This window comes from Leuciscus leuciscus (genome assembly GCF_965113295.1).
Source record: "Leuciscus leuciscus genome assembly, chromosome: 11".
Lineage (NCBI taxonomy): Eukaryota > Metazoa > Chordata > Actinopteri > Cypriniformes > Leuciscidae > Leuciscus > Leuciscus leuciscus.
Window position 1 is genome coordinate 32,224,900 of NC_138735.1, and position 22,306 is coordinate 32,247,205.

Consider the following 22,306-nt stretch of genomic DNA (forward strand, 5'->3'; position numbering starts at 1 on the left):
CAGTGGCACTCCAGGACCAACGTTGCCTATCTCTGCTCTTAGCTGTCATGATTATGTGCGGATGATCTTGACAATTGCAGTGTACAGCTACCACCACCAGAGGGTGTCACTTGGTGATCAACCATACCAAAATGTTAAGCAATATTCAATTGTTTCAAAAAGTCTGAGACCAGTAGTTAAATGCATATTTTATATTTTTCAAAATACATATTTTTAAATAAAAGTGGTTTTATCGACATAGATCGACACAGCAGCACTTGAAGTGACAAACAAAACTTGATCATTCCAAAGAGCATCATGTGCTTACACTGAAACTTTGACCATCTATACAAAGTAGTCACATGATCAATGTCAGATTTAATTTAGTGATCTAGAAATAGTCACACAGATACTCATTTGAACTCATTTACATAATTTTTTTCCAAATTCTCTTGTTAACAACTGTTTATTGAGTTTTCTAATTATTTTTTTTAAGGACAAGAAATCAAAAAATCCAAAGCAAAAAGCAACTATACAAATCTGGAACCCACCCCAAACCATCCCACCCCTGGTAGACTTCAGGAAACTTAAAATATATTTTCAATCACATATTATTGAATATGGTTTCAGACTTTTGATCCAGTGTTATTTTAGTATCATTGAATTTTATTAAAAATGTAATTAGCTTTCATTTTTACATTTTACACTTTAATTTTAACAAAGAAAAGATAAAAGGTTTCAGTTTCACTGTTGCATTTAATCAATGTACCATTATTTAATGCTTAATAATTACACCTACTCCAGCTTTTAAGTCAAATTTTTTTTTAGCAAAACTAGCTGCATGGTCTGAAGAAGAAGACAAGAAGTAGAGACACAATGGATTCCTATTTATCCCAACAGATGCAAGACCATTCTAGTGCACCCAGTGACAAAGGGAAGCTCCGATTACAAACGTTATTAGACATAAGGTTGCTCTCATTTCTTCCATTCTTGCTCCTGAGTGCTGATAAACCAGAGTAAAAAGACAGCTGAGAATGAGGCTCTGTAAAGGATGAGGGGCCTAGAATAGATTGCCCAAGTGATAAGACTAAGTAAGGTGCTTGTTGAGAGGGTGCAGAATAACTGAGGGACGAGAGGTCAAGGCAGGCCAGAAACCTCACAAAAGGTCTTGAGTGATGTCTCACACGGCTCAACAACAAATAAACGCTGTAGAGCTGTTTAGAAACAGATCTGGGGCTAAGACGGTTAGTTTGACCTGTTCTTTCTGTTAAGAAGAAATAATTATAAGCACCTTCATGTTAACTGATGTACAGAAACGGTAACACTGATGTCATGTAATTAGAATATATTAACTTCTGTAAACATTAGGGGTGTAACTATGACAAATTGCGATACTGAACTCAAGATACGATACTTATCGCAATTTTTTGTATATATTTATTCTTTTTATATTATCGATTATATTATATTATTATCAGGACCCACAAATATTCCCCCATTGCATTATTATACATTTTATTCAACATTAAATATAGTAGTTTAATTTAATAATGTCACTGAAACTGAAAAATTCCCTCACGCAGTACTCAAGCTTTCAATGCAGGCATTCGTTGGATCTCTTACACAGACAAACCGCGCACGCACAGGCGCTCCCGGTGCTAGCTACAGTGGGAGAACAAGTATTTGATACACTGCCGATTTTGCAGGTTTTCCCACTTACAAAGCATGTAGAAGTCTGTAATTTTTCAAAATCCAGAAAATCACATTGTATGATTTTTAAGTAATTAATTAGCATTTTATTACATGACATAAGTATTTGATACATCAGAAAAGCAGAACTTAATATTTGGTACAGAAACCTTTGTTTGTAATTACAGAGATCATACGTTTCCTGTAGTTCTTGACCAGGTTTGCACACACTGCAGCAGGGATTTTGGCCCACTCCTCCATACAGACCTTCTCCAGATCCTTCAGGTTTCGGGGCTGTCGCTGGGAAATACGGACTTTCAGCTCCCTCTAAAGATTTTCTATTGGGTTCAGGTCTGGAGACTGGCTAGGCCACTCCAGGACCTTGAGATGCTTCTTACGGAGCCACTCCTTAGTTGCCCTGGCTGTGTGTTTCAGGTCGATGTCATGCTGGAAGACCCAGCCACGACCCATCTTCAATGCTCTTACTGAGGGAAGGAGGTTGTTGGCCAAGATCTCGCGATAGATGGCCCCATCCATCCTCCCCTCAATATGGTGCAGTCATCCTGTCCCCTTTGCAGAAAAGCATCCCCAAAGAATGATGTTTCCACCTCCATGCTTCACGGTTGGGAAGTTGTTCTTGGGGTTGTACTCATCCTTCTTCTTCCTCCAAACACGACGAGTTAAGTTTAGACCAAAAAGCTCTATTTTTGACTCATCAGACCACATGACCTTCTCCCATTCCTCCTCTGGATCATCCAGATGGTCATTGGCAAACTTCAGACGGGCCTGGACATGCACTGGCTTGAGCAGAGGGGCCTTGCGTGCGCTGCAGAATTTTAATCCATGATGGCGTAGTGTGGCGGAGATTGACCATCATCTTGAACTTCTTCCATTTTCTAATAATTGTGCCAACAGTTGTTGCCTTCTCACCAAGCTGCTTGCCTATTGTCCTGTAGCCCATCCCAGCCTTGTGCAGGTCTACAATTTTATCCCTGATGTCCTTACACAGCTCTCTGGTCTTGGCTATTGTGGAGAGGTTGGAGTCTGTTTGATTGAGTGTGTGGACAGGTGTCTTTTATACAGGTAACGAGTTCAAACAGGTGCAGTTAATACAGGTAAATGAGTGGAGAACAGGAGGGCTTCTTAAAGAAAAACGAAAAGGTCTGTGAGAGCCGGAATTATTACTGGTTGGTAGGTGATCAAATACTTATGTCATGCAATAAAATGCAAATAAATTATTTAAAAATCATACAATGGGATTTTCTGGATTTTTGTTTGGATGGATTCCGTCTCTCACAGTTGAAGTGTACCTATGATAAAAATTACAGACCTCTACATGCTTTGTAAGTAGGAAAACCTGCTAAATCGGCAGTGTATCAAATACTTGTTCTCCCCACTGTATGTCCCGCCTCTCCCGCTATTAATGCACTATAAGATAAAACCATCTAAAACGCTTTGAATAATCATACTACTCAAACTTCATGTGTTATGGTGATTTAAATGATGTTTGCGCTTTCACTTTGAGGAGTGCCGGCAGAGCGTACGCACTTCAGATGATCAATGCTTCAGATGATCAGATGATCAATCACAGTCCTAATCACAACAAAACGTGTCAAAATGACTTCACAAACTAAATGGTTAGTAATCCAAAAAATTGTATTCTGCATTTACTCGCTCTCATGTTGTTTTCGCGCAATCATTTGAACATCTGTGTTTAATTCAGTATATGCACGTCGTAAATCTGTTTATCATAAAGCCATTGTGCATCTTCAGAAGACTTGGATCAGACCACTTGTTTGAATATTTGTATGCCTTTATAACATTTTTTGGGTCTTTTAAGTTTTAGAGGAATCGACTTTAAATGGAAGGACAGAAATAATCTTCAGAAAAATAATCTCCATTTGTGTTTGGAAGTTGAAAGAAAATCTTATAGGTTTGAAACAACATGAGGGTGAGTACATGATGGCAGAATTTACATTTTTGGGTGAATTAAATCTTATAAATATAGTAAGCTGAGCATTGGATAAAACTAACTATATTGCAAATCATATCGTTTACATCAATGATACACATAGTCACATTTTTATATTGTGATATCTCAATATAACAATGTATCGTTACATCCCTAGTAAACATACAAAATACATTTTGTATCCTACAGAATACTTTTCACGCATTTGTTTTGGGAATCTTTGTAAAGCTGAAAAATCTTTTTGAAGAAAGAATGGGGTGAACATGGAAGAATGAATGTAAATGAACTTGATAAACCCGTTAAACACATATGATGGATATAGCTGTGGGAAATCAAGAAAGGTCATAGGAACAAACAAGAACAAGCAAGAGTTGCAGCTGTCTCTGCATTAGGCGAGAACAAAAGGTCGCAAGTGCAGATATTCATTGTTCCCATTACAGCTGTCTACTGACAATTTTACTGTTCCGTGACAGCCGTCTTGCTCGTGAGGCATTGTTACCTTGTCTTTATCCTTGAGCACAAAGATAAACCTGTGAAATTCTCAGTGCATGCCTGTGTCTCTTTGAGGACAGAAAATGACACACAGTTCTAGAAAAGCATCCTAGCACATTATTGCTGGAATCTAACTGTCAAATTAAGCTTTGTACAATTTTATAAAAAAAAAGTTTGTGCAAATGTTTAACTATGGTTAAGATACATTATTTACAAGAGTCTCCACCTCTATAATGCTTTACGTACATAAAAAAAATAAAAAAATAAAAAGCACTATGAAACTAACCACAAAATATGAAAGTGAAGGTGTAAATTTCAGTATAAAATTATATGAATATCTGATATCTTTAAAAAAGAAGATATACATATGGGACAAAAATAGCATCATTGTGATTCAAATCCTTTCTGATACTTTCGCACTACCGCCATACACCACATGCCAAACTACTGTGACTCCAAAAAGAGCAACACACACACAAGTGACCCGAACCAAATACAGATGGTCAACGTCACACTCATTGTGCCTTTATATAAAGAGATAAATTACAGCACAACGTTGCAAGCCCACATCATTGTGCAATCTAAAGGTAAGAGTGCATATAATTTAGATTAAATTGTTCATGTGGACTGAACAATAGAATAAGATGACTTCTCATTAATGATATTTCTTTTTTATTGAAAGGACTTGGACTTTCTTGGGTTTGGATTTTCATCTGGTAAGGCATGCTTTTATAAAGGTTAACATGTGTATATATGTGTGTGTATGCATATGCAGTATTTTTGTCAGTTTAAAGACCAATAAATACAGGGTATATACACGAATATTGAAGTTAAATTTATGACCGCTTTAAGACCTTTTTTAAGACCCCTTCCATACATTTTAAGACCTCATCGCCACTTCAAGTTTTAACCGTTACATCGGCGACACCTTACATTTACTATATATTGATTGTAAGATAGCACAACTAAACAGTCTTAGTTTGAGATAACTCCTTATCAATGCAACATAATTCAGAAAGGTGGAAATGAAGCACAAGAGAATTCACTGAGTGACTAACCCAATGCAAGGTTTATTAGAAAGAGAAACCAGAAACCAGATTAGACCAATAAACAAAACAATTGAAAAAAACGTATGGAAGTGAGAAAATAAACCTCGAGTTCACACAGTATATTCAAAAGATGTATTTGTAAAATCAACTCTCATAACTGTCTGCAAATAATAGCTCTTTTGTGGTACACTTCTCATGACAAACACCTGACTGGTCAGACAGTTTACCTGTGATTACGGAGTGCTTCATTTGATGCACCAGAGCAAGTCTTTCAAACACAGAGTGTCAGTACTAGGGGTGTGCACGAATATTAAATCTGTAATTATTATTACAAAAATAAAATGCTATTTGAATTTTACTACTTTGCTTTGCTGGCCGTAAATGCTGTGAATCCATGATAAATCCAAGCACTAGCTCAAAGTTATAATTAGATGCACTGGGTGGCGCTGTGGTTTGAGAAAAGCACGTAAAAGTCCTGGCAGAAAGCGATGCATAAGGATGTAGTGTAACAACACCCAGTTCCAGGAATGCACTAATATTTTGTTGGTAGTACCAGTTTATAACAATTATTAGTTAACACTTACTTGTTAACACTTCGGAAAAAATAGTAATTCGTCGTTACACTACATCCTTATGCATCGTTTTCTGCCAGGACTTTTACGTGCTTTTCTCAAACCACTGAAGTGACGTCGACGTCCAGGTTAGCGGTAGCATTAGCCGTCAGGCAAGTGTTATTTAAATAAACTCCTGATGTACTTACAAACTTTCCAATGCCTCGTTTTATGAGTACAGAACCTATTTGTACTACTGTAGAAGTTTGGTACCATTCTGGGCATTATTAGTGGGGTAATTTACGAGATACATCCTTGGATCCGTTAGCGCCTGCACCAAGCCATCCGGCTGATATCTCTAAATAAGCTCTAACTTTAATAATGTTCAACCAAGGGAAAAAAAAGCTTCTGGGGGGTGTTTGGCTCGAGGTCATGGTGCAAAGGACCCTAGGCTTATTTTACTCCGAACCATCCCTTTAACAGCCGGGCGTAGAGAGACATATGCGCGATCACGCAGCAGTGCAGTCAGGCAGCGAGCGCGGTAACAGATGACGTCACATCTAGCGGGATTCCATAAATAAACTACACAGAATCCCACTATTCGCCGATGCAATGATTAAATTCAGGCAAACTTTAGCATACAACCTCTTTGGACAAATATACATAATGAAAAGATGATCCACAAGTTAATACCTTGATTTTTTTATCTTGATACCTTGAAAATTTTATAATTTTTAAGGGCCTAAATTTTCTCTAAACTGATTTATCAACTTTTAATACTTTTAAGACCCCGCGGACACCCTGAAATAATTAGAAATATTTTATTTTTTATGAATAATTATATTTAATTTATTATTATTTTTACAATATGTGATGCGATCTGGGAAAACCCGTCGGATGTCGCGCTGGGCCGTTTTCAGTAAATTCCAAAATAGTTTGAATGTCAGTTTTTTATCAAAATTATTTTTTTCATTAAATTATTATTCTATAACATCTTTTCTCATATCTCTGAAAATATCTTGGCAAAATTCCCTTGTGTGCAGAAAAACAGCGATAGTGTCAAGCTGAAAATACTCTCTTTCTCTAATGCATTCTATGCGACCATTTTCTCTAACGCGTCTAACGCCCGGCAGAGGTAAAAAACAAAAAAAACAATTGCCGTATATCCCATACACCTGTCCGTCTCTTAACACTACAAAGATAGTTTACCTATAAAATAAACCACATAACATGTACAGTGAATGTGTATTAGTGCGCATTTCGCGCCAATCCTGTTTAAAAAAAAGAGTGCCAAGCGTCCCGACGGTGACAGTTAATTAAACCTGTTTTTCTCAAAATTCCGTTCCAGAAAATCATAGCGATCGGCCGACTTCAGATAAACATAACTTTTGCTACCAACAAACTATGATACAAATAAAAACAGATTTGGAAAGGGCTTGATACCAGCTTCCATATGATATCAAAACCTGTAATAGGTAAAATTTCACCACGTGGTGGGTTTTCCCTGATCACATCACATATAGTTTTTAATTATAAACAAGTTTTAATTGAAGATAATTTTGTCATATTTCTCAGACTGATTGAAAGATGGGGGATGCTGTGATGGCAGAGTTCGGGCCAGCTGCCCCGTTCTTACGCAAGTCAGACAAGGAGCGTCTGGAGGCCCAAACTCGCCCCTTCGACATGAAGAAAGAATGCTTTGTGCCCGACCCTGCAGTTGAGTACGTCAAAGCCTCCATCACCAGTAGAGACGGTGACAAAGTCACTGTTGACACTGAATTCGGGAAGGTAAGATCTAATCTCTGCATTGTTGTAGATTGTAGACAGAAGTACAGTGTGACTGTCAAAACATTTTTGTGTGTTATCCACAGACAGTAACTGTGAAGGAGATTGATGTTCACCCCCAGAACCCGCCAAAGTTTGATAAAATTGAGGACATGGCGATGTTCACCTTCCTGCACGAGCCCGCTGTGCTGTTTAACCTCAAAGAGCGTTACGCAGCCTGGATGATCTACGTGAGTCGAGTCTTAAAACACTCACACGTTCTCTTTATCGTGGATGAGTAGATCTAAACCTTCTGTGAATCTCTTACAGACCTACTCTGGGCTCTTCTGTGTCACTGTGAACCCCTACAAGTGGCTGCCAGTGTACAACCAGGAAGTCGTCAATGCCTATAGAGGAAAGAAACGAACTGAGGCCCCTCCACACATCTTCTCCATCTCAGACAATGCCTACCAGTACATGCTGTCGGGTGATGATCTGACTTGCAGTAATTTTTTAGAGATCTAATTTCTAATGCCATTTTAAATGCTAAGTTTCTTATATTTTGTTCCCTCACAGACAGAGAAAACCAGTCTGTCCTGATCACGTACGTAATACATATGATGACATAGCATAATATTCCTACTTTCACCACTATTTTTTTTTTCCATGCTGCATTTTATCAGTCTTTTAATTATCCATTTTTATTCTAAGTGGAGAATCCGGTGCTGGAAAGACTGTGAACACTAAAAGAGTAATCCAGTACTTTGCGAGCATTGCAGCAGCATCGCCTGGCAAGAAGGATCCATCAATGGAGAAAAAGGTACTTAATTTCCTCAAAAATGGCTCATTATAGATGAATATACCTTCCATATAGCATAGCATACAAAAAATGTCATAATTTGATACTCCCTTACTTGTACCATATTGCAATGCATTTACATGTCAACAAACAAAAAAAAATTTTTTTCATTATTTTTTTACTACTGTGACTTAGGTTCTCTATGGATTATTATTATCATTACAAGACGACATAATGTCAGAAAATATGCATGGCTGTTAACTGAAAAGTAGATACATCACATTTTTTACACACTTAGTTAATAAAATATGATTCTCAGGGTACTCTGGAGGATCAAATCATCCAGTGTAATCCTGCTCTGGAGGCTTTCGGTAACGCCAAGACCATCAGAAATGACAACTCCTCCAGATTTGTACGTGGGGTTTTTACATTGGTGTTGTTATTCTATATTGGTTTTCATGATATGTTATATGAGCATGTTATGTATTATATGATTTATTGCTTTATTTACAGGGTAAATTTATCCGTATCCATTTTGGCGTCAGTGGAAAGTTATCTTCTGCTGACATTGAGACTTGTAAGTACTGCCCAACATCATTCCAACAAATCACACATTGATGAAATGTATAACTGTTTTGATATTCATCTATTCATCAAATCATTTAGATCTGCTGGAGAAGTCTCGTGTCACTTTTCAGCTCAAGGCTGAGAGAGACTACCACATCTTCTATCAGATTCTGTCCCAAAGAAGACCAGAACTGCTTGGTAAACTTACCCATCATATCTATTAACATTGCCATCTCTAATTAGAAGAGTCTTTTCTGATCTATGTTCCCATTTCTACTTAGAGATGCTGCTCATCACCAACAACCCCTATGACTACGCTTTCATCTCCCAAGGAGAAACACAAGTGGCTTCTATTAATGACGGTGACGAGCTGATGGCCACTGATGTGGGTGTTTGTCAAAACATAGGCCGCTTACAATACAAGATACCACATTATAAAATATTATAAGTAATAGTTCACCCAGCATTTGCAATTTAGTGATCATTAGCACATTTGACAACTCGTATGACTGCGTTTCTGCTGTGGAATATGAATTGATAATTTGTCTGGTTTCCGTACAATAAAAGCATATAATAATCAGGGGCTGTCAATAAGTACAAAAAAGCATCATAAAAGGTCCATACAACATGTTTTTCTGAAGTCATGTGATTGTGTGAGGAAAAGAACAGCGTGAACATGCTCTACTTTTGTGTTCCACAGAAGAAGTCATACAGGTTTAGAACGACTTGAAAGAGAATAATTTATTCTCTTGGCCAGTCTATTCTATAAAAAGTATAAAGAAAGACATTTAATGTACTTGCCAAAAAGAAGAACATGAAACAATTGCCATGAAATTTAACATGCTCCATACATTTGCTGTAGGAAGCGTTCGATGTGTTGGGCTTCACCCATGAAGAAAAGAACAGCATCTACAAGCTGACTGGCGCCGTCATGCACTATGGCAACATGAAGTTCAAACAGAAGCAAAGAGAGGAACAGGCCGAGGCTGATGGGACTGAGGGTCAGTATAACTTGGAATCTCAGTTTCATAAGGGAAAAAAAGTCTAAGACATGTTGTATATATATTCTTAGCTCTGTATTCTTTTTTAACATGTAGATGCTGACAAAGTCTCATACCTAATGGGCCTAAATTCAGCTGACTTGATCAAGGGTTTGTGTCACCCAAGAGTCAAAGTAGGAAATGAGTGGGTCACCAAGGGACAGAGTGTCCAGCAGGTAATAAATTAAATAATTATCTACAGGTCATTACAGTTTTCAACATCATAGTTTGCTTTCCAAGACATACAAACAAAATCTTTAATATCTCTGAAAAAATCGCTCTCTAGTTTGCAATGTGTCAAATTCTGCAAAATTCGATCTTTTCTTTATTAGGTGTACTACTCTATTGGTGCTCTGGCAAAGTCAGTGTATGAGAAGATGTTCCTCTGGATGGTTGTGAGAATCAACCAATCCCTGGACACCAAACAGCCTCGCCAGTACTTCATTGGTGTGTTGGATATTGCTGGATTTGAGATTTTTGATGTAAGTTGAAATCAACTTATTATTGTTATTTAAGAACAAATCCAAGAAGCAGTGCAACCTGTTTGACCATTGTGATTATACAATATATTCCACCTGCAGTTCAACACCTTTGAGCAGCTGTGCATCAACTTCACTAATGAGAAGTTGCAGCAGTTCTTTAACCACCACATGTTTGTGCTGGAGCAAGAGGAATACAAGAAGGAGGGCATTGAGTGGGAGTTTATTGACTTTGGCATGGACTTGCAGGCTTGTATTGAGCTTATTGAGAAGGTGGGTGAATATAATGTTGCTGATTTTATTGTGAGGGGAAAAATTATTATTTTCAGTATTAACATTAACTGTGGCAAACTAATATATTGACTTCCACGATCTACAATTCATTGTAGCCCATGGGTATCATGTCCATCCTTGAAGAGGAGTGCATGTTCCCCAAAGCCAGTGATGCAACATTTAAAGCTAAGCTTTATGACAACCATTTGGGGAAAAATCCAAACTTCCAGAAGCCTAGGATTGTCAAGGGCAGACCAGAAGCCCATTTTGGCCTCGCTCACTATGCTGGTACTGTGGACTACAACATTTCAAACTGGCTGGTGAAGAACAAGGACCCTCTCAATGAGACGGTTGTAGGGTTGTTCCAGAAGTCAACTCTAAAGCTGTTGTCTATTCTGTTTGCTAATTACGCTAGTGCTGATTCAGGTTAGTACACACTGAAGTGTGACATGAAAATATAATAAGCACTACTTTTACTGTTTAATAATAACAAAAATCATTTATTTCACAGCTGCGGATTCTGGAGGAAAGGCTGCCAAAGGTAGCAAAAAGAAGGGTTCTTCCTTCCAGACAGTGTCAGCCCTTCATAGGGTACGAAATATTGTAACACTGTTTTGTCTCGCAAGGTTTTATCACATATAAATCCAAATCCTCTATGGTCTACCAACAGGAGAACTTGAACAAGCTGATGACCAACTTGAGGTCAACTCACCCTCACTTTGTGCGCTGCCTCATCCCCAATGAGAGCAAGACTCCTGGGGCAATGGAGAATCCTCTGGTCATGCACCAGCTGCGCTGTAACGGTGTTCTGGAGGGCATCAGGATCTGCAGAAAGGGATTCCCCAACAGGATCCTGTATGGAGATTTCAAACAACGGTTAGTATGAAACCAAATGACTTTTATGTCTTACAAAATAATGATGTACGACTCCATAATTGTTAATGCGTGTTGTTTCTTTGGTAGATACCGCATCCTAAATCCTGCTGCTATCCCTGAGGGACAGTTTATTGATAACAAGAAGGGTGCAGAAAAACTTCTGGGCTCTCTGGACATCGATCACAACCAGTACAAGTTAGGACATACAAAGGTATTATTATATTAACATAAACTTTTGCCAAAACCACTTTTCCATTGTCATCCTTTTTGATGCAAAATTCTTTACTATTTAGGTATTTTTTAAGGCTGGTCTTCTGGGTACTCTTGAAGAGATGCGAGATGACCGTCTTGCACTTATTATAACTGGAATTCAGTCCAGGGCTCGTGGTTTTCTATCAAGAGTTGAGTTCCAGAAAATTGTGGAAAGAAGGTTAGATTTGAGCTTTTCAATCTTAAACATATTCTCCAAGTTACATTTATAATGCAAGACTGAATATTCTTTTTTAATATCTACAGAGATGCTCTGTTGGTGATCCAGTGGAATGTACGTGCTTTCATGGGTGTCAAGAATTGGCCCTGGATGAAGCTCTACTTCAAGATCAAGCCTCTGCTGAAAAGTGCAGAGACTGAGAAAGAAATGGCCAACATGAAGGAGGAATTCCTGAAGTTGAAGGAGGCTTATGCCAAATCTGAAGCCCGCAGAAAGGAGCTTGAGGAAAAGATGGTTTCTCTTCTCCAAGAGAAGAACGACCTGCAGCTTGCAGTGCAGACTGTAAGTTCACATGGGAATACAACCTTGCACTTTCACATTTTCACAGGTCAGAAAATAAAACAAGTTTTCCTTTTTTTTCTAATGTTGATAGGAGCAAGATAATCTAACAGATGCTGAGGAGAGATGTGAGGGTCTGATCAAGAGCAAGATCCAGCTTGAGGCCAAACTCAAAGAGCTGACTGAGAGACTGGAGGATGAAGAGGAAATGAATTCTGAGCTGACTGCAAAGAAACGAAAGCTGGAGGATGAATGCTCTGAACTCAAGAAAGACATTGATGATCTTGAGCTCACTCTGGCCAAAGTAGAGAAAGAGAAACATGCCACTGAGAACAAGGTTAGTTTTCAACACTGAACCTGTTAGTGATGTTAGAATTGTGTGTTAAGAGTCCCTTGATACAATGACACCTTTCTACAGGTTAAAAACCTGACAGAAGAGATGGCAGCTTTGGATGAGATCATCGCTAAGCTGACCAAGGAAAAGAAAGCTCTTCAGGAGGCCCATCAGCAAACGCTGGATGACCTCCAGAGTGAGGAAGACAAAGTCAACACACTCACTAAAGCAAAAACCAAACTGGAGCAACAAGTGGATGATGTAAGAGCCAGAAAACACAACACTAGAATAAAAATGAGAAGCTTTATAAAGTAATTGTGTAACAAATTTTGTGGTTGAAATTTAGCTTGAAGGTTCTCTGGAACAAGAAAAGAAAATTCGCATGGATCTTGAGAGAGCTAAAAGAAAACTTGAGGGGGACTTGAAGTTGACTCAAGAGAATGTGATGGATTTGGAAAATGATAAGCAGCAGATGGAGGAGCGGATAAAGAAGTAATATATATTATATACTATAAAATATAAAATATAAAATCCAATTTTAATATTAAAAATATATATTTGGTTAATACATTTCCATTTGACTTCAGTTAACTATATTATTTAACATGAAATAATATTGAAAAATACTTGCATTTATTAATCTTAATGTAAATTTAAACATTTACTAACATAATAAAAATGTAATATTGTTAATACTGTTAATATTATTAAATGGGCCTGAGCTCACAGGCTAACAGTGAAAAGTTGTATTTTTATAAATTAATGTTAACAAAGTTTTTAAAAAATTGTTTATTGTTAGTTAATGTTGTTTAATACATTATCTAACGTTAACTAATGGGATCTTATTGTAAAGTGTTACCTGATATTGTAATTTGAAATTTCATGTAATCATTCATGTGTCATCCTGTTTACTTGGCAGAAAGGACTTTGAAATAAGCCAGCTCAATAGCAAGATTGAAGATGGACAAGCTTTGGAGTCCCAACTCCAGAAAAAACTGAAAGAGTTGCAGGTAAACTTTGTCTTAATGAATCTTAATAAGACATTTGGATATATAACTTAAAATTTTAATTTATGCACATTACCAGGCCCGAATTGAAGAGCTTGAGGAAGAGCTGGAGGCTGAGAGAGCTGCCCGTGCTAAAGTTGAGAAACAGAGAGCTGATCTGTCCAGAGAACTGGAGGAGATCAGTGAGAGGTTGGAGGAGGCTGGTGGAGCCACTGCTTCCCAGATTGAGATGAACAAGAAACGTGAAGCTGAGTTCCAGAAACTGCGCAGAGACCTTGAAGAGTCCACTCTGCAACATGAGGCCACTGCTGCTACACTGAGGAAGAAACATGCAGACAGTGTGGCTGATCTGGGAGAGCAGATTGACAACCTCCAGAGAGTGAAGCAGAAGCTGGAGAAAGAGAAGAGTGAACTCAAACTGGAACTGGACGATGTGGTCTCCAACATGGAGCAGCTTGCAAAGGCAAAAGTGAGTGAGAGAAATTATGCATAGAGTCTATAAATTATGTGTTGTCAAAGAAAGCAATCAACTACGATATAATTTATCCTCAAGACAAACCTGGAGAAAATGTGCAGAACTCTGGAAGACCAGATGAGTGAGTACAGAACCAAGGCTGAGGAAGGTCAGCGCACTATCAATGATTTCACCATGCAAAAAGCCAAGCTGCAAACTGAAAATGGTAAGAACACAAAATATTGTCTTATGTTACCAACTGTACCATAGTGATGCTTGGAAAAAAGTCAATTTTTGTTTTTAAATATTGCATTTTAGGTGAACTTGCCAGACAGCTTGAAGAGAAAGACTCCCTGGTGTCTCAGTTAACCAGAGGCAAGCAGTCCAGCACTCAGCAAATTGAAGACCTCAAGAGACAGCTCGAAGAAGAAATCAAGGTTTTCAAAATCTCCTTCTAAGTCTAAAGTTTTTGTTAAAGACATAAAAATTCACTATTGTAATAATAATAAACAACTGGCCGCAAATATTTGTTTGTCTTTAGGCTAAGAATGCCCTGGCCCATGCAGTTCAGTCTGCTCGTCATGATGCTGATCTGCTGAGGGAGCAATATGAGGAGGAGCAAGAAGCCAAGGCTGAGCTACAGCGTAGTATGTCCAAGGCAAACTCTGAAGTGGCTCAGTGGAGAACCAAGTATGAAACTGATGCCATCCAGAGGACTGAGGAGCTGGAGGAAGCAAAGTAAGAAACAAACAATATTTAAATGTTAAAAGAGTTTGGTCTTTACTGAATTTTCTGCAATACTTTGTGGCCTTTTAAACACGTTTAAATACAGTTTAATGAATGCTACTTCTGATGTTTACTATCCTTTGTATTTGAATTATTACAGGAAGAAACTGGCTCAGCGTTTGCAAGATGCAGAAGAAGCTGTGGAAGCTGTTAATGCTAAATGCTCCTCTTTGGAGAAGACCAAGCACAGGCTGCAGAATGAGATTGAAGATCTCATGGTGGATGTTGAGAGATCCAATGCTGCTGCTGCCGCTCTGGACAAGAAGCAAAGAAACTTTGATAAAGTAAGGAGAGAAAGTACATTTTGTCATTAGCTGGAAAAATTAGCCATATATTTACAAAACAAAATACCAGCAAACTGCACTGCTCTCATTGATCATTTGGCCTTGTAAAATTTAACCAGGTCCTGGCTGAGTGGAAGCAGAAGTATGAGGAGACCCAAACTGAACTGGAAAGTGCCCAAAAAGAAGCTAGATCTCTGAGCACTGAACTCTTTAAATTGAAAAACTCATATGAGGAGTCATTGGACCACCTGGAGAGCATGAAGAGGGAGAACAAGAATCTCCAAGGTAAGAATGGTTTTTACAACTCCAAATCATTACTTTAATTGCGTGTATTTGTGAGCTCACATGTTATTTCTATTGCACAGAGGAAATTTCTGACCTCACTGAGCAACTTGGTGAGAGTGGGAAGAATATTCATGAGCTGGAGAAACTACGAAAACAACTGGAGCAGGAGAAACAAGAGATACAAACTGCTCTTGAGGAGGCTGAGGTAAAAGAACAACCATTTTCCCCAAAGTTCTTATTTATTGGACAACTCTTTGATTTAAATCAAGCTGTTGTTTAAAGCAATTGATCATTCCAGATTATTTTAAGGGAGGTCACTTCCCACCCCACAACACAGGGCTAAACAAAAACTTTAAATCTCCATTATAACAAACACCCATTTTACTCTTCATAGGGTTCCCTTGAACATGAGGAAGGCAAGATACTTAGAGCTCAGCTGGAGTTCAATCAGGTCAAAGCTGATATTGAACGTAAGCTGACAGAGAAAGATGAAGAGATGGAGCAGGCCAAGAGGAACCAGCAGAGAGTGGTGGATACCCTGCAAAGCTCACTGGAATCAGAGACTCGCAGCAGGAATGAAGCTCTCAGACTGAAGAAGAAGATGGAGGGAGACCTCAATGAGATGGAGATTCAGCTCAGCCAGGCTAACAGACAGGCATCAGAAGCCCAGAAACAACTCAAGGGTCTTCATGGACATCTCAAAGTATGAAGAATCTTCAAATCAAGATTTTATAATGATTAGGTGAACATAGTTCTTTAGTCTTTTCATTTGTAAAACTTGTACTTTACAGGATGCCCAACTGCAACTAGATGATGCTCTTCGTGCTAATGATGATCTCAAAGAGAACATCGCCATTGTGGAGAGACGCAACAATCTGTTGCAGGCTGAACTGGATGAGCTGAGATCCATGGTGGAACAAACTGAGAGAGGAAGGAAACTGGCTGAGCAGGAACTGCTGGATGTCAGTGAGAGAGTTCAGCTCCTGCATTCTCAGGTATGACACATCTGTACTAATACTATGCAAAATAAAGCCTCTTAGTAAACAATATCATCAAAAAACTATATGAATGTCAATATGACACATCTATATTAGATGAATAAAACCTTTAAACCCATTCTTAGTATCAATATTAACTAGAGACTACATGAATGTCAACATTGTTCAGAACACCAGCCTGCTGAACCAGAAGAAGAAGCTGGAGGGAGATAATACTCAGCTTCAGACTGAGGTTGAGGAGGCAGTGCAGGAGTGCAGGAATGCTGAGGAAAAAGCCAAGAAGGCCATCACTGATGCTGCCATGATGGCAGAGGAGCTGAAGAAGGAGCAGGACACCAGTGCTCATCTGGAGCGCATGAAGAAGAACATGGAGCAGACCATCAAGGACCTGCAGCACCGTCTGGATGAGGCTGAGCAGATCGCCATGAAGGGAGGCAAGAAGCAGGTCCAGAAACTGGAATCCAGAGTAAGTTGCTCAAGTTTTTGAAAACAAGTCTATTGTTTTCTTTCTGTCATTAAAATACTTTTGTTTGATTAGCTAACCCTTTTACACATCTCTTAGGTCAGAGAGCTGGAAAATGAGGTGGAACTTGAACAGAGAAAGGCGAGCGAGTCTGTGAAAGGAGTCCGTAAATATGAGAGACGCATCAAGGAGCTCACCTACCAGGTCACTTTTTTTGGCACAAAAAATTTATTTTTATTCATGCAAAGATTTTATAAAACAACAAATTGTGGTCAAGTCAATTTATGCTCTGACTATATACAGAGTTGGGAGGGTTACTTTAAAAATGTATTACATTACAGTTAAAAAAAAGGTTTTTAGAAACGTAATCCAAGCACCACAAAGTGAAAGTAAATAATGTAATGTAATCTGATTACTTTTGGATTCCTTCAAGGTCACATAAAGAAAAAAGCAATATTTATGACAATGATTGTCATGCACCAGTAGGTGGCTCACATGAGTCATGACTGGCAACAGAACCAGCTGTCAATTAGAGATGTGCGGATCAGTTCTAACATCAACCGAATCGTCACATTACAATTATTCTAATTCTCAGTGTTAAGCGTGTTGATATGGTAACATTGCATTTCCTTAATAGCCTAAACACAGGCTTTACTCCCTTCAAACATAAATTGTCACTGTTTCCGTCATTGCAACTTTCCAGAACAAACACACACACACACACACACACACACACACACACACACACACACACACACACACACACACACACACACACACACACACACACACACACACAAGAAATTAAATACATTCATCCCAAGCAAAGGCTGGATATAGGCTTTATGAATTTATTGTCAAATACATACAGCGCTGCACAAGCCGTTACATATCGCATATCACTTGATTCGTCCTGGTTAACTATTTCAGTTAAATGCTCCCACACGGTACTTTTCTTTCCTTCTTTTTTTGTTTTTAATTCTCCTTTTGGAAATTTCTTTTGGATCTGTTTTGCCTCCATTGCTGCTTAAACAAGTGGACCCCACCACTGTGTAGCTTAATGAGAGTATGCAAATTAGTGCCTGATTAAAAAGATTACACGTTAAGATTTCCATCATGTTGTAAGACATTCTTATCAGAATAATTTTTGTTAAGCTTGTGTATATTTTTGGAAAACTATTAAGTTATTAAGCTATTATTCCTTTTTTTCTGTGTTTTATATAATGACCACTAGGAGATGCTCTAGGCATATTTTTTCCTTTTCTGAAAATGCACGTTTGTTGTGTTTTACTGTGAAATGAGAGTGCCGTGTGTTTATAAAAATCAACATATTAATTATTTATTTCTCATTGACCTGCGACCCCATAAGCTATTAATTAGAATGTTATTTTTATTATTTTTGGCCAGCCTGACGGATATCTCCACGGATATAACTGGGATCCACGCTGTCAATATAGCATTATAATGTCAAAATACTAATTTATTTAGTTTTAAGTGAAACCATTGTAATCCTGATAGCATTCCTGTTTTTTACAAAATGTAAAAAATTTTACTGTAATCTGATTACTTTGTATTTTTGACATAACTGTAACGAATTACAGTTACCTGATTACGTAACGTCGTTACATCTATTCCGTTACTCCCCAACCCTGACTTTATATGCAGACTGAGGAGGACCGTAAGAATCTGGCACGTCTTCAGGATCTGGTGGACAAACTCCAGCTGAAGGTCAAATCCTACAAAAGAACTGCTGAGGAGGCGGTATGTTTAAGATCATTTCAGTAAAAACGTATGCATCTAATCATGCTTTACCCTTAAGCTGTGTTGAAACACCTTTGGTGTTACTGGTCAAAAATGGCCGGCCTTTTAAAAATTGCTTGTAAATCACCCGTTATGTAATATTATCACCAAATATTGGGTTCAATCTTTTTGTCAACTTGTTTTCTTTCAATTAGTACAGGTTTTGTATTTATTTTTTAAACTGATTGATCGCTTGCAAAGATAAAGGCCTCGGACCAACACTCAAGCTACCACACACACACACACACACACACACACACACACACACACACACACACACACACACACACACACACACACACACACACACACACACACACACACACACACACACACACACACACACACACACACACACAACAATTTTACGTATTATAATCTCTCTTTTTAACAGAGATTAACTTTATCCTCAGATCAACGAGGCCTGCACACATGATCATATGTGAACATGATGAACATCATATTTCATATTTGACCGGGAACTACACAAGTTTGACTTTGTGCCATTTGTGGCATGTACAATTTCATAATTTTTTTTATATTGACAAAATTATCCACAAATATTGCCTTTTTCACTTCAAAACTGAGGTGCATAAGGTCAGATCAATGAGGCCTACAATCAATCAGTTCCAAAAAGGATTACAAAACCTGTCCTAATTGAAAGAAAACAAGTTGACAAAAAGATTGAATCCAATATTTGGTGATAATATAGCATAACAAGAGATTTATACTCTTTTTTTTGTAGGCTGGTCATATTTGACCAATAAGTGTAACATTGTGGGGAAAAATTCCCAACAAAGTACAAAAATTACGCAAAATAAATCAATTGGGAAGTAGTTATACCCCGTGTGAGCGAATTCAGTTAGTTTTAGTCCAAGGCGATAACATTAACTACTATTTTTCTAAATAATGGCTAACTAATAACAAGCAGTAATTAGGAGGTGTATTAAGGCAAAAGTCATAGTTAATAGTTAGTAATAGTGAGAATTAGACCCTAATCAGAAGCGTGACCAAATATTGTGACTTATTTTCTTGGCATGGGATTGCTTGAGAAAATATCTCCATGTTTTTACAGGAGGAACAGGCTAATGCAAATCTGGGCAAGTTCCGTAAGATACAGCATGAGCTGGATGAGGCAGAGGAGAGGGCTGATATTGCTGAATCTCAGGTCAACAAGCTGAGAGCCAAGAGCCGTGATACAGGATCCAAGGCAAGTATTGGTTGTTTTCAAACAAATGTTAAATGACTTGGAAGGTGTGGTGCATACTGTCATTAACATTAACCTGTTAAGCTGCAACCCCACTTTTGAAAAATCCCAAGAAATGGCATACCCAAACTAAAACAGATACAGTTCAAGAACCCTTTGTACTAAAAGCACAAGTATGATCTCATTTGAAAGCTGACAGCTGGCAGTTTATTGTAAATGTAGAATTAATTATTGTCATAATGAATTTTTTTTTTATAAATAGCTTCAAAGTTTTGTAAAGTTATTAGAAATTTATTTTTATGAAACATCTTCATGAAAATAAAATTGAAGTTGGCACTGTAGCAATCTAGAAATGCACTGCAGCTAAAGCCATATGTCTGACCATGTTATATTTAAAATCTAAATAAAAAATTTAAAAAGTCTAAAACTCTGTATTTAGTTGAATGTTTTTCAAGATCATGTCATAAGACTTTATTTTGATTAGACTCTAAAATGCAAACTGATGTTTATTGTCATCTATGTCATCTATTCAGTCTATTGTCTCTATTGTTTTGTGGTGCAAACGAGCCCCATTCAGTGTTAGTCTCTCCTGGACACATTCACACCTCTCCGGCCTGGTTATGGCTCTAAATATGCATTTATTTTGTCTGCATTATAATTACTAACGACTGGCTTTTCACAGGCTATTCATAGAGTTTCAATCCCTAATTTCTTTTATCAAAGTTCTCACTTCACATTTGAAACTGTATCAAATGCCCTTCTTGAATAAAGAAACATTTCAGTAAGCATTCCTATTTAGAAAAAAATCATAAAAGAATAGGTGGCAGGTGCACCTAGCAGCTAGCTAGCATGTTAGCTTAGCACACCATCAATACACGACAATATCTGAGATTAAAACCATGTTTGTGCTCCAAACTTACTTTATAACGCAAGTCGAGTGTTTTAAATAATCTTCTGTGATCTAATTTGGCTTCAGATAAAAAAATCTGACAGAAAATATATTATTTTATAGTATTCTGCACGATGATAAAGTCTATATCAATTAGCATTACATTATAAATATAGTCTATTATTATAAAAATACCTGACATGGCTCGAAGAACACAGGCAAATCAAATATCATTGCAATCATGTTTATTGTCTTCAAAACGTCTTTATCTGCATGTTACAACGATCTCTGTTAGCTGTGTATGTGTTTGGGGCTTCCTGGAATGTCACATGATTATGGCTCTTCTTCATCTGTTCTATATATGGACATACTGTGCATAGGGCGCCCTCAGGCTGCTGGTATGGATTGAAAACACAGTACATCACAGTATCAAGCGCTCATAATGATTACATCGACGCATTTGGGTATAAATTCAATAAATATTATTCCTGTCTATAGAAATCTGATGTAAACGTATGAGAATATATCAATATTTCTCAAAATCTGCAAATTTTTAGCTAAAAGCCCCGAGGGACGTTTTTTTGTCGAAGGCTGTCATGAAATAAAAAAACGCTTCAGTGCGTCCACGCACTGGTAAAGCTTAACAGGTTAACTCCAAAGCAAACTAAAATTTAAAGTAACTATTTGACTCTGGAAACCTACCCACATAATATTTCATAACTTTCAAGTGGAAAATAACATGATGTTGCTTCGAAAACCCTTGATAAGCAGAGCTAATAGCAACTCCATTTTCCTACTGTGCAATCAAATTTTGCAAGGAAATATGGAAAATAATTTTAAACAATTATATTTATGGGCAAAATGTATTATATTTTGAAATAAGATAAATTAATCTTACATCTTTGTCTTTTTTTCTCCTTTGAACAGAAAGGACATGATGAGGAATGAAGCTCTCCCATCTCTCAAAATCTTGTGTGTCGCTTTGAATCCATTAGTCTCGAAATAGAATAAAGAAAACGTGCAAATTAAACATCTGCCACATTGTGTTATTTTAAAACTAAATTGTCATTGTCACTAGTGGTGTAAACTGTGTGTGCTTTACAAAGTCAAATTAAAGAGTAAAAATACTTGCTAAAACTATTTTTTTCAGGCATTAGCAGACCACTACATAAATTGCCATTTGTTAAGATTAGGTGTGCTGGTTAATGTAGTTATGAACATTAATAGCTAAATAAAATGTCTGCAATGAAATCCACAATTATGAAGGTCATTTTCCCAAAACTTCAACAATAACTTCTTACAAAAATTATTAAAACAGGTCAGAACAGGCCCTTAACATACATGTAAAAAAAAATACAATCAAATAAAATCTGTAGATAACATGATGTTGACTTACCTTTCATAATGGTTGCAAATAAAGCTAGCAAACACGTTTCAGACAAGGGAACTGTCCATTAGACAAACTGGGAGAGATGTGACAAGTGCCTGTTGTTTCTCAAG

The 22,306-nt window shown here is 37.5% G+C and overlaps 1 protein-coding gene across 1 annotated transcript in view; it reads left to right on the forward strand.

The window, feature by feature from the left end:
• Positions 1 to 22,064, forward strand: part of LOC309508824 (uncharacterized protein) — a 37,487-nt gene extending 15,423 nt beyond the window's left edge. The window contains 37 exon segments of the mRNA XM_082183293.1: positions 7,320 to 7,520; positions 7,604 to 7,747; positions 7,827 to 7,983; positions 8,073 to 8,100; positions 8,208 to 8,316; positions 8,615 to 8,707; positions 8,809 to 8,872; positions 8,962 to 9,060; positions 9,144 to 9,247; positions 9,725 to 9,863; positions 9,960 to 10,078; positions 10,235 to 10,384; positions 10,484 to 10,654; positions 10,771 to 11,080; positions 11,166 to 11,245; positions 11,325 to 11,530; positions 11,618 to 11,741; positions 11,824 to 11,960; positions 12,047 to 12,302; positions 12,394 to 12,636; positions 12,718 to 12,894; positions 12,980 to 13,125; positions 13,553 to 13,643; positions 13,720 to 14,109; positions 14,194 to 14,320; positions 14,413 to 14,531; positions 14,636 to 14,832; positions 14,981 to 15,164; positions 15,284 to 15,449; positions 15,530 to 15,654; positions 15,844 to 16,152; positions 16,241 to 16,444; positions 16,617 to 16,913; positions 17,010 to 17,114; positions 18,576 to 18,671; positions 19,786 to 19,924; positions 21,738 to 22,064. Of these exon segments, the coding sequence (XP_082039419.1) occupies positions 7,320 to 7,520; positions 7,604 to 7,747; positions 7,827 to 7,983; positions 8,073 to 8,100; positions 8,208 to 8,316; positions 8,615 to 8,707; positions 8,809 to 8,872; positions 8,962 to 9,060; positions 9,144 to 9,247; positions 9,725 to 9,863; positions 9,960 to 10,078; positions 10,235 to 10,384; positions 10,484 to 10,654; positions 10,771 to 11,080; positions 11,166 to 11,245; positions 11,325 to 11,530; positions 11,618 to 11,741; positions 11,824 to 11,960; positions 12,047 to 12,302; positions 12,394 to 12,636; positions 12,718 to 12,894; positions 12,980 to 13,125; positions 13,553 to 13,643; positions 13,720 to 14,109; positions 14,194 to 14,320; positions 14,413 to 14,531; positions 14,636 to 14,832; positions 14,981 to 15,164; positions 15,284 to 15,449; positions 15,530 to 15,654; positions 15,844 to 16,152; positions 16,241 to 16,444; positions 16,617 to 16,913; positions 17,010 to 17,114; positions 18,576 to 18,671; positions 19,786 to 19,924; positions 21,738 to 21,754 (5,823 nt within the window). The 3' untranslated portion in view covers positions 21,755 to 22,064.
• The last annotated feature ends 242 nt before the right edge of the window (positions 22,065 to 22,306 follow it).